This window comes from Periplaneta americana, chromosome 16 (assembly GCF_040183065.1).
Source record: "Periplaneta americana isolate PAMFEO1 chromosome 16, P.americana_PAMFEO1_priV1, whole genome shotgun sequence".
In the NCBI taxonomy this organism is placed as follows: domain Eukaryota; kingdom Metazoa; phylum Arthropoda; class Insecta; order Blattodea; family Blattidae; genus Periplaneta; species Periplaneta americana.
In genome coordinates this window covers 177,669,772-177,684,675 of record NC_091132.1, presented here as the reverse complement: position 1 = coordinate 177,684,675, position 14,904 = coordinate 177,669,772, and the positions used below count along the sequence as shown (strand labels likewise).

The 14,904-nt window shown below is 35.9% G+C and overlaps 1 protein-coding gene across 1 annotated transcript; it reads right to left on the bottom strand.

Annotated features, from left to right (window-relative positions):
• Positions 1 to 553: 553 nt before the first annotated feature.
• Positions 554 to 14,150, bottom strand: LOC138692067 (zinc finger protein 708-like). The gene is made up of 6 exons (XM_069814956.1): positions 14,011 to 14,150; positions 13,393 to 13,530; positions 10,623 to 10,760; positions 8,120 to 8,257; positions 5,924 to 6,006; positions 554 to 3,256 (listed from the first exon to the last, which is right to left on the bottom strand). Exons 2-6 carry the CDS (start codon positions 13,504 to 13,506, stop codon positions 2,275 to 2,277), a joined length of 1,455 nt encoding a protein of 484 aa, XP_069671057.1. The 5' UTR covers positions 13,507 to 13,530; positions 14,011 to 14,150; the 3' UTR covers positions 554 to 2,274.
• Positions 14,151 to 14,904: the final 754 nt, after the last annotated feature.

The following is a 14,904-nucleotide window of genomic DNA, read 5'->3' as shown; positions in this document are numbered from 1 at the left end:
ACACAATATAGTAAACAAACACTTTCTCCTACATTGCATGAATGACAAAGAAGAAATCACTTCTCATAGAAGTTCTTGATCGTTGTTTCATTCTAGAAAAAGCGAGAATTAAATGCGTTAAGAGGGAAGAAACAATAACCACACGAGTCTGTAGGAGAGTTCTTGTGGAAAAAGTGAGAATAAATGCATAGGTTGCATACATGGCAATGCATATTACGTAATTGTAAAGAATAATTATTAGGACCGTGACGTCATTGACGTTTTCGTAAGCTATACAGCGAACATATTGGATTAATGTAATATAGTCGTCATTTTTGTAAGAAATTTTATTTTATGGGAGTCAAGTGACATAATTTACCTATAGAAATTTTCATTATTCTAGGTTGCTAGGCCCACCAAGTCCCAATGTATTACTTTATCAAGAGAACTTCCATACATTAAATGATAGTGCACATAACCAATAAAAAAAGGGGCAAAGAAAGGAAACGGCTGTATGAATTCTGCAGGGAGAAATATGCGTGAATCAATTGAAAAAATTATTAATTTATTTAAAATTTCAAATTACGCTTGCTAGTAAATAAGATACAATACCATAATGGTTTCATTTAATACAGGAAATTGTTCACATAAGAAAATTACCAATTCGCTAGTGACATTAAAGGTAAGTAATCAGGATGTATAAAAAGTAGGATGTTATTGTTCTTATAGTTCTACCTCACAGCTATGGAGTTTACTGTTGAAGATGACCAAAAATATCTGGTTTCACAATAAAAGTAATGACTGATTAATAAAAAATTGACCATCTAAACGTTGGAAGCATCTCATTCATTTGAGTTCTGTGACTTTAAAACTGCTTCTCATGACATTCTTGCAGCAACTGAACTTCAGATCTCGAAACCTCAGGCAATCAGAATAACAAAGTATAAATCTTTAGAAATGAGAACTTCCACAAGCTTCAATGATTTTGAAAAGTAGACGAAGAGTGCAGTTTTCAGGAAAATGGGAAATTGAATATTTTCTTCTCCTGCAGTCTTTAGGGGCATGAACAGACTTTGAGCTGGAAAGAAAAGGCCTTGCGATATATGACGAATTATCCGAGGTACAATTTCAAACAAGGCAGAATAATGCTGCATTCTTGAAAGCTTCATTTCTAGTAATTTATACTATTAATATCTATAATAAAGTCACAGTTCAACACTGACTGCAGTGATGTTCATCTCTCTGCATTACTTTGATTTGAATTTCACAAAAATGATCGTGGTTCAAATGAAAACACATGGATGATAAAACAATATGGCTACAAAAATCGTGTATTTTGGAATTTCTCAGAAATAAATGATGAATGTGGGATTAATCGTGTTTGCATCCATCCTACCATGTGTACAAGTAATTAAGTTAGAAAGAAAAACATTTTGACAGCTAATATATTTAGAAGGCTTATCGCTTGCGAGGAGTCGATTATGCTTTCTTATAAAACTCAGATCGAAAAACACTTCCCACAATCATCGCATTTGAAAGATATCGCGATAGTGTGAAGGTGTTGAAGGCACTTTACGTAACACCTCGCCGAGAAAGGCCAGAATAATTACATTTGAAAGGATCCTCGTTTGTGTGCAGGAGTTTGCTTTTCAGGCCACTCGATTGAAAGAAATACATCACGTTTGACAGTTTCTCACTTCTGAGCACGCATGCATCGCTTTACAGGGTGGACTCCAAAAAAGACCGGATTTCAAACATTTCCCAACTCTGTGCAGGAGCTCATACCCTCTTATGCCATTCGATAACGAGAAACAAATACAACAAACATCGCATTTTGGCATGTGTCCGGGATTCGAAGCTATTTAGGGATTAAGAATCTTAGATCGGTTGCCACATACACAGGATTTCAAAGGTTTCTGGCATGTGTACAGGTATTCATGTCTTTTTTCTCACCTTACTTTTGCAAGTTTTCTGACCAATGTGCACGCGTTCATGCCTTCTAAGATTACGCGACCCCGAGAAACACTTCCCACAAACATCACATTCGAAAGGTTTGTCGCCGGTATGAAGACGTACATGGCTTCTTAGATTACTCAACTGCGAAAAAAACTTGTCACAAACATCGCACTTGAAAGGTTTGTCGCCTATGTGAAGGCGTTCATGGCACCTCAGATGATTCAATTGCGAGAAACACTTGCCACAAACATCGCATTTGAAAGGCCTCTCACCAGTGTGCACGAGTTGATGCCTTCTAAGGTGACTGAACTCCGACAAGCACTTACCACAAATATCACATTAGAAAGTTTTTCTGTCTGTGTGCCGGACTTCATGCCTTCTAAGATAACTCGACAGCGAAAAACACTTGCCACAAACATCGCATTTGAAAGGTTTGTCGCCAGTATGAAGGCGTTCATGGCACCTAAGATTACTCAAGTGCGAAAAACACGTGCCACAAACATCGCATTTGAAAGGTTTCTCGCCAGTGTGAATGCGCAAATGGTATCTCAGATGACTCAAATGCGAAAAACACTTGCCACAAACATCGCATGTGAATGGTTTCTCGCCAGTGTGAAGCCGTTCATGGCATCTCAGATTATTCAACTGCGAAAAACACTTGCCACAAACATCGCATTTGAAAGATTTCTTGCCAGTGTGAACGCCTTCATGAGTTGTAAGAAGACTCGATGCCGAGAAACATTTACCGCAAACATCGCATTTGAAAGGTTTATCACCAATGTGCACGAGTTTATGCCTTGTAAGATTACTCGACCTGGAGAAGCACTTACCGCAAACATCACATTTGAAAGGTTTCTCACCAAAATGCACGAGTTTATGCCTTTTAAGATTACTCGACTGCGACAAACATTTATCACAAGCATCACATTTGAAAGGTTTCTCACCAACGTGCACGACTTTATGCCTTTTAAGATCACTCGACTGCGAAAAACACTTACCACAAACATCACATCGGAAAGGTTTCTCTTCTTTGTGCAGGATTTCATGCCTTTTTACACCACGCGACGTAGAAAAACTTCTACTACAAACATCGCATTTGTAAGCATCGTTGACTACACGCTTATGTAAATGCGTCGTCGATTTTGCCGGATTGGAGAGACATCCTTTAGACATCTCGAATTGCACTTGTTTATCTTCATGAGTTCGGGCTTCTTTTCCTGAGGAAACTGAATTCTTGGGAATCACACATACAGTCTCGTTCTCTTCATCTGCAATATTGCCGAAATCTGACGATACAGAACTTTCTGTGGTAGCTGCAATCCTGACGAAAATATACTATCAGGCAATAGGATAGTCCCAACAAATATACATTAAAATAATGAACTTCAAACCTATACGAACTTATTTCACGAGAAGTAACGTTACCAGTAGAGATACAATGCTATAAATAAATTATGAGTTATGTTGGAAATATCAAAATTGTCTCAACATTCTTGTATTAAACTACACAACAAATTTTATGTGGAAAATGCCATGTTTGCCAATTATTAGTTGGTTGGCCTTTTTATTCAAAATTCTCTGTCTAAGGTCGCCTGCCAGTTAGGGTTACTTTGGACAACTTTTGTTCTAAAAACAGTATATTATTAAATATATAATTAAACATGAGAAATTAATGTTTCCATTTCCTTAAAAGCGAGTGAAATTATGTTATCATGTTACAGTTACATTCTCAATTGAAATAATTGTATGTATATTAAGAGTATTAACATTAATCGAAGAGTTTCGTACAAAGGAAAATCATTTAACTGTGCCTCATAGTTTTTGAACATAAAGGTGTAAGATTGTGCGATTGCTTCCCAATTCGTATTCCAACGGTGTATATATATTCCGTTGTGGTATATTCTTATGCTACATAAAATGTTAATATAAAGTTTGTTTTATCACTTTCAAATTAAGTTAATTTTTGCATTGTTGCCAGACAGTACATTATGTGTAGCTGAAAACCATCAAAGTCCACAAATATTTGCAAAGAATGTATGAAATTACCAATATTTGCTGAATCAAATTCTTCATTAGATGCACGCAGTGAAAGTGCTTGAACTGTGCGACATTCCACTATGGCGACAATTCTTTAAGGAATATTCCGCCAATATTTTTACGTGACAGGAAATACTTAAGCAGTTTTCTCTCCATCCTTTCTACAGTGAGCACTATAGATTTTTGTAAGTTATTTTACGACGCTTTATCACTATCTTAGTATATTTAGCGTCTGAATGTGATGAAAGTGACAATGTCGGTGAAATGAGTCCGGGGTCCAGCACCGAAAGTTAAGGCTGGTTCACAATAAACCGGGAACGGAAACGACAAAGATGACGGGAACAGATATAATGTTAAAATAAATTTATTTAAATGTAAGCTTTCACAATAGTTACTTTCGAATGCTCCCTCTTAAATACAATTATTTTAACAATATTCCCGTTCCCGTTCTCGTTTCCGTTCCCGGTTTATTGTGCAACCACCCTTTATGCAGCATGTGCTCATATTGAGTTAAGGGAAAATCTATAAAAAACTCAACCAGGTAATTTGCTCCGACCGAGATTCGAATCTGGGCCACCTGGTTTCGCGGCTAAATGTACTAACCGTTATTCCAGAGGTGTGGACTCGCTCTAGATGTAAGTGGAATTAGGGCAGTTCTATGTTGAGATGAGTTTTCGTGCGGATTGACACGCACATTTGCAGTCTTGCATTCAATGAACCCGGAATTTGAAAAGGGAGGCATGTTTTCACCGACTACCCTACAGGGTGCTCAAATCACAGCACCCCTGCTTTCGGAATACACTAGCCATTTTCGCGGTACTCATCGTCTGTGATTGTGCCTTTTTAAATCGTTGTCTCTTCGTTTTGACGTTTCGATTTTATATTATCCTGCTCTTCGATAATTCTTTTACTAGACTGTATTGGCGAAATATTACTTTCGGATGTTATGGACGTCGATTCTTCAAAGTATGTTGCTGTTTTTGTGAGCCAGAATGAAAATATATACTAATGTTTGGTACTTTTGCAAATTTCGCTTTTTTTCCTTTCAACTCACCGCTTTCTTTTTATAAGAACCTGGCACCACTTAATTTTCTGTTTTCATTTATTGTAAATATTAAAACGCCCCAAACAAAGAAAATATAATACACTGATACCAACACAACCTCCAACACGACTATGCCGTGAAGCAAATAAAAACTGTGTATTATGAAAACTGTGCAACACGCATGAACTCTGAACGTACATCGTTTCACTGCACAAAGAAATTCACCATTACTTAAGAATTAAATTACTGACTGCTACCAATGGATCGGAAATCTGGAACGTCGGCAGTTTTTGGTCCACAATAAGAAACAAAATACGAGGATAAAGTAATTCGAATACCTATACACGTTTCATTGATACATTCCCATATTGCTCTAAGTAATATGGTTTAAATATTTTGATTAAATTTTTTATGTAGTGGAGAATAATTAACAAAAGAACATGTGAAAGGAATGTCCCAATTATTAATACCAATTACTTTGTCAAAACACTACACCAAGGTCAATCGGTAACAGCTGTTCGACAACGACATCTAGAGACCTTGCACTACACAACAATGCAGACATCTCGCCAGGTTTGAGCTAGCTGTAAGAATTTTATTTGGAAACTCATTGAAGGCAAAAAGCTTTCCCTCGTTATTAGGCCTACATAGTGGAATAGAAGAATAATTTGGAATATATAAACCTATTTTTAAGAGCATTTAAAATACCAACACACCACGTAAATCGACAATGTTAATACACTGGAAAAAAAATGCACATGCAAAGCGCATCCCTGCACGTACACGCACGCTATCTGTTGGCCTAGATCAGAGATACAGCCCTTCTGAAGGTGCTTCTGGCCAGTTACCGAAACATAAGTTTCAAACGCAATGAACTCTCTACATAAACTCGCACACCACACTCACCATTCCGTGAAAATCTCGTTGTCCTCTGCTGTTCCTTCCACCCTTGGCTCCTCATTCACTGCGTCCAAGTCTCTCTGCTGTTCCTAACACAGAGCAAACAAACCACAAAGATAGCAAAATTTACATTAACAAAAGTGCAAAGATTCTATATGCCACAGAAGTGCATATAAGTCGTATTAGGCCAGTAGAAGTTTAGTTAACAGATGACTATTCTTGGGGCAGATATTGCATGGGGTACTTCTATTCCTTATATAACAGCGTTGTTGAAGCTTTTTTCAACATGTGGCAAAATAAAAGTGTAATCTAAACTACCGCCACACACTCATATAATCGAAAGATGTAGTTCCCAAAGAGCACGGGAAATTTTAGGAGAGAATGAGTGGTATAAAATACAAATAAATGAGATTAATGTATATGCATTAACATATAAAGTAAAATATTAAAATTTTTAAATCCATCATTTTTAGTCAACATATGGCGGAATGATAACTTGATGAATGGTGAAAAGGCGCATGTTGCAAAAAGATTGAGGAGAGAAACAAATTACATATTATTCACTAATTGAAGTAACAGAATTTTTGTATTTGTATTGAAGTTTATGATAGAAATGTAAAATTTATTGATACAAAATAATTACAATGCAATGTAAATGTGATATTGAATAGGAATATTGAGAAAACCCACATGTCCAAGAAACTAAAATTTTCAGGAACTACAAAAAACAACACAGCTAATATTTTTTAAAATTTAGTTGGATATTTAACGACGCTGTATGAACTACGAGCTCATTTGGCGTGGATGAGACGGATGATAGCGAGATGGTATTTGGCGAGATGAGGCCGATGATTCGCCATAGATTACCTGGCACTCACCCACAGCTACTATTACTTCATACTTTGAACCCAGAAAAAAATATATGTGGTCAAATAGAATAAGTCTAAGATTTTCAGGAAATTTCAATCCTATGCGACATCTATTTTCCGTGAAAAAAAAAAAAAGCCGTTGGATATGTCTTGTTGCTCAATATTTTGAACATAGTCTACATTAATTAGCAGAATACAATAAAATATTACATCTTTAATCACAACAAACGGTTACTTTGCAAAACTGTCACAGATCATAAATACACAGTGTTTCAGAATTCCTACTACAAACTTCTAGGGGTTGTAAAGTTTTGATTTGCAACCCGTGTGCAGAAATGTATCATTTCGATGGAAAATAAGTTTGAAGATCGAGTCGATTTAAAATCTCCCGATTGACGATACGCAAAGAAAATGGGATGAGGGCGACATCTGCAGTCCTCTGATATGGTCTGTCTCGCCCTGTACTGCTCAATGACTGAATCACAACTGATGTGAAAGTGGACTCTGTGGAACTGCTTGTAAAAGAAGACACACGATATCACGTAGAGTTGAGTAGATGTTAAACAGGATAGGTGGTAAGGACATCCTTGACGTACTCCTGTCTCTATTTGACTTCTTTCTGACATTTCTTCTCCTATCCTGTCTTTCAATTGTTTCATATAAATATTACTGAACAGTCTTAACTGTCTTTCTTTTTAGTAGGTTATTTTACGACGCTTTACCAACATCTTAGGTCTCTCTTTCTAATCTACGCCAATTATCTTAAGGATCCCCATCAGTTTATTCTGTTAAAGCCTTTTCTAGGTCCACAAATACTATATACACTTCTTTATTCTACTCCAGGTATCTTTGACCGATTCTCCGTAGCAGTGCATTTGCATTTCTCGTACCTTTTCCTTCCCCGAAGACAAACTGCTCTCCTTCCAACTATTCTGCCATGTTAGAATATAATATAAACCTCTATTCAGTATTTGCAAGAGACTCTTCGCCGAGTGCGATATTACACTGATAGTCATGAACCCCTTCATTTGTTAGCATTATTTTCTTGGGTACTGGAATCAACACTGTCTCCGTAAAATCTTCAGGCCCCTCGCCTTTCTCATATATTTCGTTCCATAACGATAGAATTTGTTTCTTATGTTCGCCCAAGTATTTCACTAATTCAATGGGGACTCCATCAACTCCAGTTGCTTTCCCATTCTTCATTTCCTACCTATATTAAAACTGAATATACTTCAGTGACAGAAGAAAAGGACGTAAACTATACAATACTTAGATGTATGATGTATCGATCTGGATGAATCAGGACATGCATTCGTTGTTCTGAACTCACCTCAGGTTCACGTTTCACCACAGGAAACGAAATCGGCACCGGATCTTCCTCAAATTTTATCTCAGTTGTGAGATCTTGGCTCTTGTCCTTATATTCCTCCTTCATACCAGTCACATGCAGATCAGTAAAATTCTGTTCCTGCAGTACAAAGAGACGACTAATATGAGCAATTTATTACAGTGTTAGAAGAAGACTTCTAACTTTACGAGTTGTTCTCTATGTGTCCGCATGCTACAGTCTGATCACAACCCACAGCATGTGCTTTACATTATGACGAATAAGGCCAGGACTCATATGCAAATGCATATTTTCATGCAAAAACATTTGTTATACATGTTATTAACGTCTGTGATGATGGATACGCAAAGCTAACTGTTCACAATATTTTAATATTTAGGCCATTATCCCGCATGATATACTATTGTGCATTATATTGTACCATTTCTTGAACACTGTGTTAGATTAACAACTATATTTCCGTAGTTTTGTAAAATACAATGAAGCACTGGATTGCTCTGTTGCCAGCACATAATATTTTTTGGGCGATTGTATACAATGGCTAGAAATTCCTTGTGTATGATGGGAAACTGTGGAAAAACCACCATAGCCTACTTTTGTTGCATTCAACTGCTGCACAAAAGGAGATATTCCCAAATATCCCTACCTCCCTGACTATATCACCTCTACCCTCCTTTTCTAGGTTTCAGTTATTCTCAGTTGTTGCACTAGGGGTATTCTGTTTCGTATTTTCATAAAATTAGCAACTTTAAACTGTTGTAGCTCCGAAACTCTTTCAATCAATGATCAAAATCATTGTTTATTTTGATGCTGAGAAATTAGAATAGTCAGCACAAGAAAAATAAATAAAAATTAAACAAGATATTTCTTACATTCATTTAAATTACTTATAATTTTCCAGTCTCTATCTATTCTACACTTCTATCTAATGTATTTAACTGGCAAACAGATCACTTTCATAATAAGACTAAAATTATTTTGTTAGTGAAGGTAAAACTTTAGATATTCCATTACATAACCTTAATATCATTGTACTCAACAACCATAATCACACCTTATTCAAAGCTTTTATCATTCCTTCCCACATAACTTTCACTCTATTTTGTGTACTAATACTGAAGGTAAGTATCCATATACGTCAGCATTATGAGGGTAACTATGTCGGTATGTTTAAAAAAATAACATGGTGGATTTATTAAAAAAGATGCAATGTCTGCACCTTTCAGTACAAAAGGCAATATGCCCTTAAATTGAGAAAGATATAAGAAATAGTTTAATGCATTTATTGATGCTTATTACGAAAAAACAGCTGAAGGAAAAATAGATTGCTATTGTACTGCACTTTGTAGGAGAAGAACTTCAAGATATTTCTGATTCATTCAAAATTACTGACGAGGAGAACAAAAAACTATGTTTAGTTCAGAAACGATTTGAAGACTCTTTTTTTGCCAGTGATAAAATGTTATATATCGTCGCTACACATCCAAAATTTGCTATGTGCATTTAAACAGATTTTGCAGGAGAAAGAGAAAAGCATTAACACTTTTAATACAGTGGATTTTCAAAGCTACTTTCGATATAATTTCACCATTTTTCTTCTAAGGATTCAGTGCTCAGGTTTCTTTTCCTATGAGTATAATGCCTGTATCTCAGACGTCAAAAATGGTTAGAAATTTCGTTGAAGAATTTTAGTCAAATTTCCCGAGTTTTGTAACTAAGTTGGAATCCACCCAAAATCAGTTCAAGAAAATTCAAAAGCCCTATTTCTATGTTTAATAATTTCAAGACTTGCCACATGAAGTTCCTAACTTCACGTTTCTCTACCTATATTAAAATTGAATGCACTTCACTGACAGAAAAAAAGTAAGTAAAATATTATAGAATACTTTGATGTATGCCGTATCTCTCCAGATGAATCAGAACATTTAGCAAAATTTAGAACCTCTTCTGGAATCCACTCAAATTAAGTCCCTTAATTTATCGTAATGTTACGAAATATCTTTTCTCTACGGACAACATAATGTTCTACAAAGGACATATTGCAAATACAGTTTTTTTTAAATAATGTGTGAAAATTAAATAAAGACAAGTGATAATATTTCTGCATACATCTAAAGCAAAATATACAATCATTTCGAACGGCAAAAAACATCGAGAATTTTAGACAAAGACATACAGAAAACAAAAGGATATCAAGTCAAGTAAACCACATTATCAAAATAATACAATGTGGGAATATGTAGCTATGGCAATCATTACAGGTGAGTATAACGAGCAATTTCGTTTTAAAATTTAAAACAAAAACAAGATAACAATGCAACAAGACACACATAATAATGAATGCAGATGAGATTTTTCTGCTACTGTAAGAGACTGAAAGGCACTGCAAGTACTGCTGTAAACAGGTAGTGTCCATTACAATGAAAACACAAGATAAACAGTGGAAGAAGAAGAACACACAGTGCATTTTTTGTGATACACTCACCTCTGGTTCACATTTCACAACAGGCAATGAAAATGGCACCGGATCTTTCTCAAATTTCATCTCAGTTGTGAGATCTTGGCTGTGGTCCTCATATTCCTCATTCATACCAGTCACGTGCTGATCCGAAAAATTCCGTTCCTGCAGTACAAAGACACATCTAAAATGAGCAATTTATTACAGTGTTAAAAGACGACTTCTAACTTTACGAGATGTTCTCTATGTGACCGCATGCTACAGTCTGATCATAACCCACAGCATGTGCTTTACATTATGATGAGTAAGGCCAGGAATCATATGCAAATGCATATTTTCATGCAAAAACATTTGTTGTCATGTTATTAACATCTGTGATGATGGATACGCAAAGTTAACTGTTCACACTTTTTTAATATTTAGGCCATTATCCCACATAATATACTATTGTGCATTATATTGTACCATATCTTCAACACCATGTTAGATTAACAACAATATTTCCATAGTTTTGTAAAAAACAATAAAAAACAGGATTGCTCTTTTGCCAGCACATAATATTTTTTGGACGACTGTAGAAATTCCTTGTCTATGATGGGAAACTGTAGAAACACCACCGTAGTCTACCTTTTTTCCATTGAACTGCTGGACAAAATGAAACATTCCCAAATATCCCTGATACCTGACTCTATCACCTCTACCCCCCTTTCCTACGTTTCACTAATTTGGAGTTGTTATACTAGAAGTATTTTGTTTCGTACCGACAAGTACTCAAACATTATACCATTGAGCTACCACACAGTTCGACAAGAATTTTTTGGCAAAGTCCTTTCGACATGTATGAGTGGGGAACATTGTGGGACATGGAAATTATTCACTGTCAAATTCGTGAATTGTACCACTATCTAAATTAGAAACAGACTACGGCACAACAGGATTATGTTACGTTTAGAGGCGTGAGAGAGAAAGCAGTAAGCAGAATCATAAAGATAGTATAATGCAAAATTTTTGTATAAGCTGTACTGTATTGCTAAGACAGTCAGATTTGCTTTCCATGAGTGTACTTTAACAGTGTCGCTTATGTTAATTCCTCACACGTTTACAGTTCTCTTATATAATTAGTTGTCAGGAAACGTTAATAGTGAGGGAAATGAACCCAGATCGATTTTGTCTTCCAATAGAACTTAGTTTTATTTCTATGGCCACGTTGTATCATACATACTCCTATCAGTAGACAAGAGAACAATCTGGAATGAAGTTCCAAAAACAGAAAAAAAAAAATCCTTATTCCTTATTTTTTAGTGGAGAATCATAGAGAGCATTGCAGTAGTAGAAAAAAATGCATTCCAACCTTATATCATTTGAAGTGTAGTTCAAGTAAATTAATTTCCTGGAAGTCGCAAACACAGAATAATATGAGTACTTATACCTATTTGCAGTTTTTAATATGATATCAATTTTCCCTGGTTGCACTCTGCTTCCATATAGCCAGTACCTGTTATTACTTGTAGCATTGATAAGTAAGAAAAATTCAATGCTGAGGTAATGGGAAGCAGACAATGAAGATAGGCTCTGCCATACAGGAAAAAATTCGTTGTTTGGGTTCGGATTTTTATTATTGAATCGCTCACTTGTCCGCATTTCCGAATGAATCATTAAATTGTACTGTAATTTACCGCTAGGGCGCATTATTACATAGCAGTGTTCTGAACTGAACCTGAAAATAAAATTAATATCTGTGTAAATTAAATAAATTATGAAGGGCATACCTGGCTGATTTAGTATTTTCCCAGTCTCATCTCACATTTCTTTCTCCATATTACGTTGACAATTCTAATTTCCTAAATTAAAAAGCTCTTCACACTGTAGGACTTAGCAAGAAAAGTTTCGCGTCATACATTTAACTATATCTTCGATATTACCGACTTAAAGTTTTGCAATCGATGTATTTGCCATGACATTCTCTATTTCGATCTGTACCATACAGAAATCCATTTAGAATTCTCTGGTCAGAATTCTGAAAGCAATCCGGTCATATGAAGAATGGTGATTCGGCGAAGTGGGTAATGATTCATTTAAAATAATGCAAAGAATAAAAATACGAACATTTAATACAGATCGATCCTGGTAAGTGGACGCCTACCTTAACAGCAGCAAGATAAATGAACATAGCTAGCGTGCGTACACACATACAGACAATACACACCAAGACAAACACACACACAATATTGATCTATGGAAATTAAGAAAAAAAAAACCGCACGCACGCACACACAAACAGACAAAATAGAAAAGGTAGAATTTAATCGGAACATGTACATATTATGAAATATTCTAAACATTCTATTATGGTCGCTGTATTAGGTAGTGTAATTTATGAAAATGTTAGAAGATAGGCCAACTCTTCAAGTAATGGCGCCAATACCTGTACGTAGATTTATAAATAAAACAAAATTACTTATATGAAACAGTAAAAGTATTGAGAATTTGAGACAAAGGCACAGACACAGCAAAACTAAGTCATGTCCTTAAGTACAACATATTACCAAACACACTGTAGAATGTGTAACTTGGCTACCATTAAGAGGGAGTGTAACAAGCAATTTTGCTTTCAAATTTAAAATAAAAAGTGAGATAAGAGTTCAACATTAGACTTCTCTGTAACAAGACATAACCTGGTAGTAGCAAATAGTGATGATAATTTTCCTATCTCTAGGCCAAAGAGAAATGTATAAGCCAATCAAAATATGACATATATTAGAAGAAGAACACAGTACATTCCTTGAGCTCCACTCACCTCAGGTTCATCTTTCACAACAGGGAAAGATGTTGGCTCCGGATTTTCCTCAAATTTCACTTCAGATGCGAAATCACGGCTCTGGTCAACATATTCCATCTTTACACCAGTCATATGCTCATCCAAAAGATTCCGCTCCTGCAATAAAACGAGACATCATATTTAGACACTTTGGGATTAGTGTAACCAAAGGAAGGCGGACAGCAAAAATGGGCTCATTATTAAATAATCTTGAGTACGTGCAAGGTATATCAAAAGCTTGAACTAACCTCATCTGTCATATATTCGTATATGCAAGATATACCAAATCCTAAACTAACCTACCATGTCACTCATTCGTATATGCAAATCATTAACAAACCCTAAACGAACCTGTCACAGTTTCGCATATGCACGGAGTACTGAAAGCCTAAAGTAACCTAATCTAATCAAATGTATAGGCCTACATATTCAATTTATGTATTCATTATACATTGTTTAGCATATTTTCTGGCTTCTTTGATGGTCAACAACCGTATGTTCCTCTTTCCTCAGCATGGTATGACAACGGCTTGAGAAAAAATCACAGAGAAATTAGCGCACAAGTAGTATTGGTGTCTGTAGAAAACAGCACCTCACCTCAGCTTAACACCTTACTGTAGGAAATGTGATCAGTACTGGAGTTTTTTCAGATATGTTTTCTGATATCTTGCAATAGTTGTTGGAATCCATCTTTAACAAATTCTTCTTTTTCGTAAATCATGTGAACGACACTTGGACGTGCGCAGGAACTAAGGAAGCCGTGGTTTTCGCGGCAAAGGTACGCTCAAACATCAAACCAGCAACCTCGTACGTAAAAAAAATGTATGTGAACGAAATAAGACTTCACTAGATTTGTAGGCCTATCCAGTGAGTGGACCGGGGATGGATCTCCCAAGTAGATATTTCAGACTTTTTGAAGTTGAGTATTGACGCCGGCTTTGATAATTTTACACAAAGGATAGTTACGAGGCACTGACTATTACCAATTCATGTTCACCATGTTAAAACGTCACAGTGGCAACATTTTTAAGTTAATGCCTATATTAACATTATATTTAAATCATCTACAAAGGAACGGAAGCTATTTCTTTAATTGCCCGCATCTGTTCATATTCCCATTGAAATACACTGCCTCTCGTGTTAAGATCTTTATTGTTTCTTTTGCTGTTGGTTCCATGCCCTAACTCATATAGGCATAGTACAAATCCCCCCGCGGAAAAATGTCTGATTTCAACACTGCCCACACTTATACAATAGTAACCTTAGTCCATTTCACAATATTATTGTGATGTACCGAAGTACATATAGTATAATCCATGCAGGAATTCTGCATGGTGAAGAAAGGTTTGAACGGAGAAAAATTCTTTCCGGCACCAGGACTCGAACCCGGGTTTTCAGCTTTACGTGTTGACGCTTTATCCACTAAGCTACACCGGATTCTAGTTCTACTGCCGTATTGAAACCTTATCAGTTTAAGTTCCACTTCTCTGT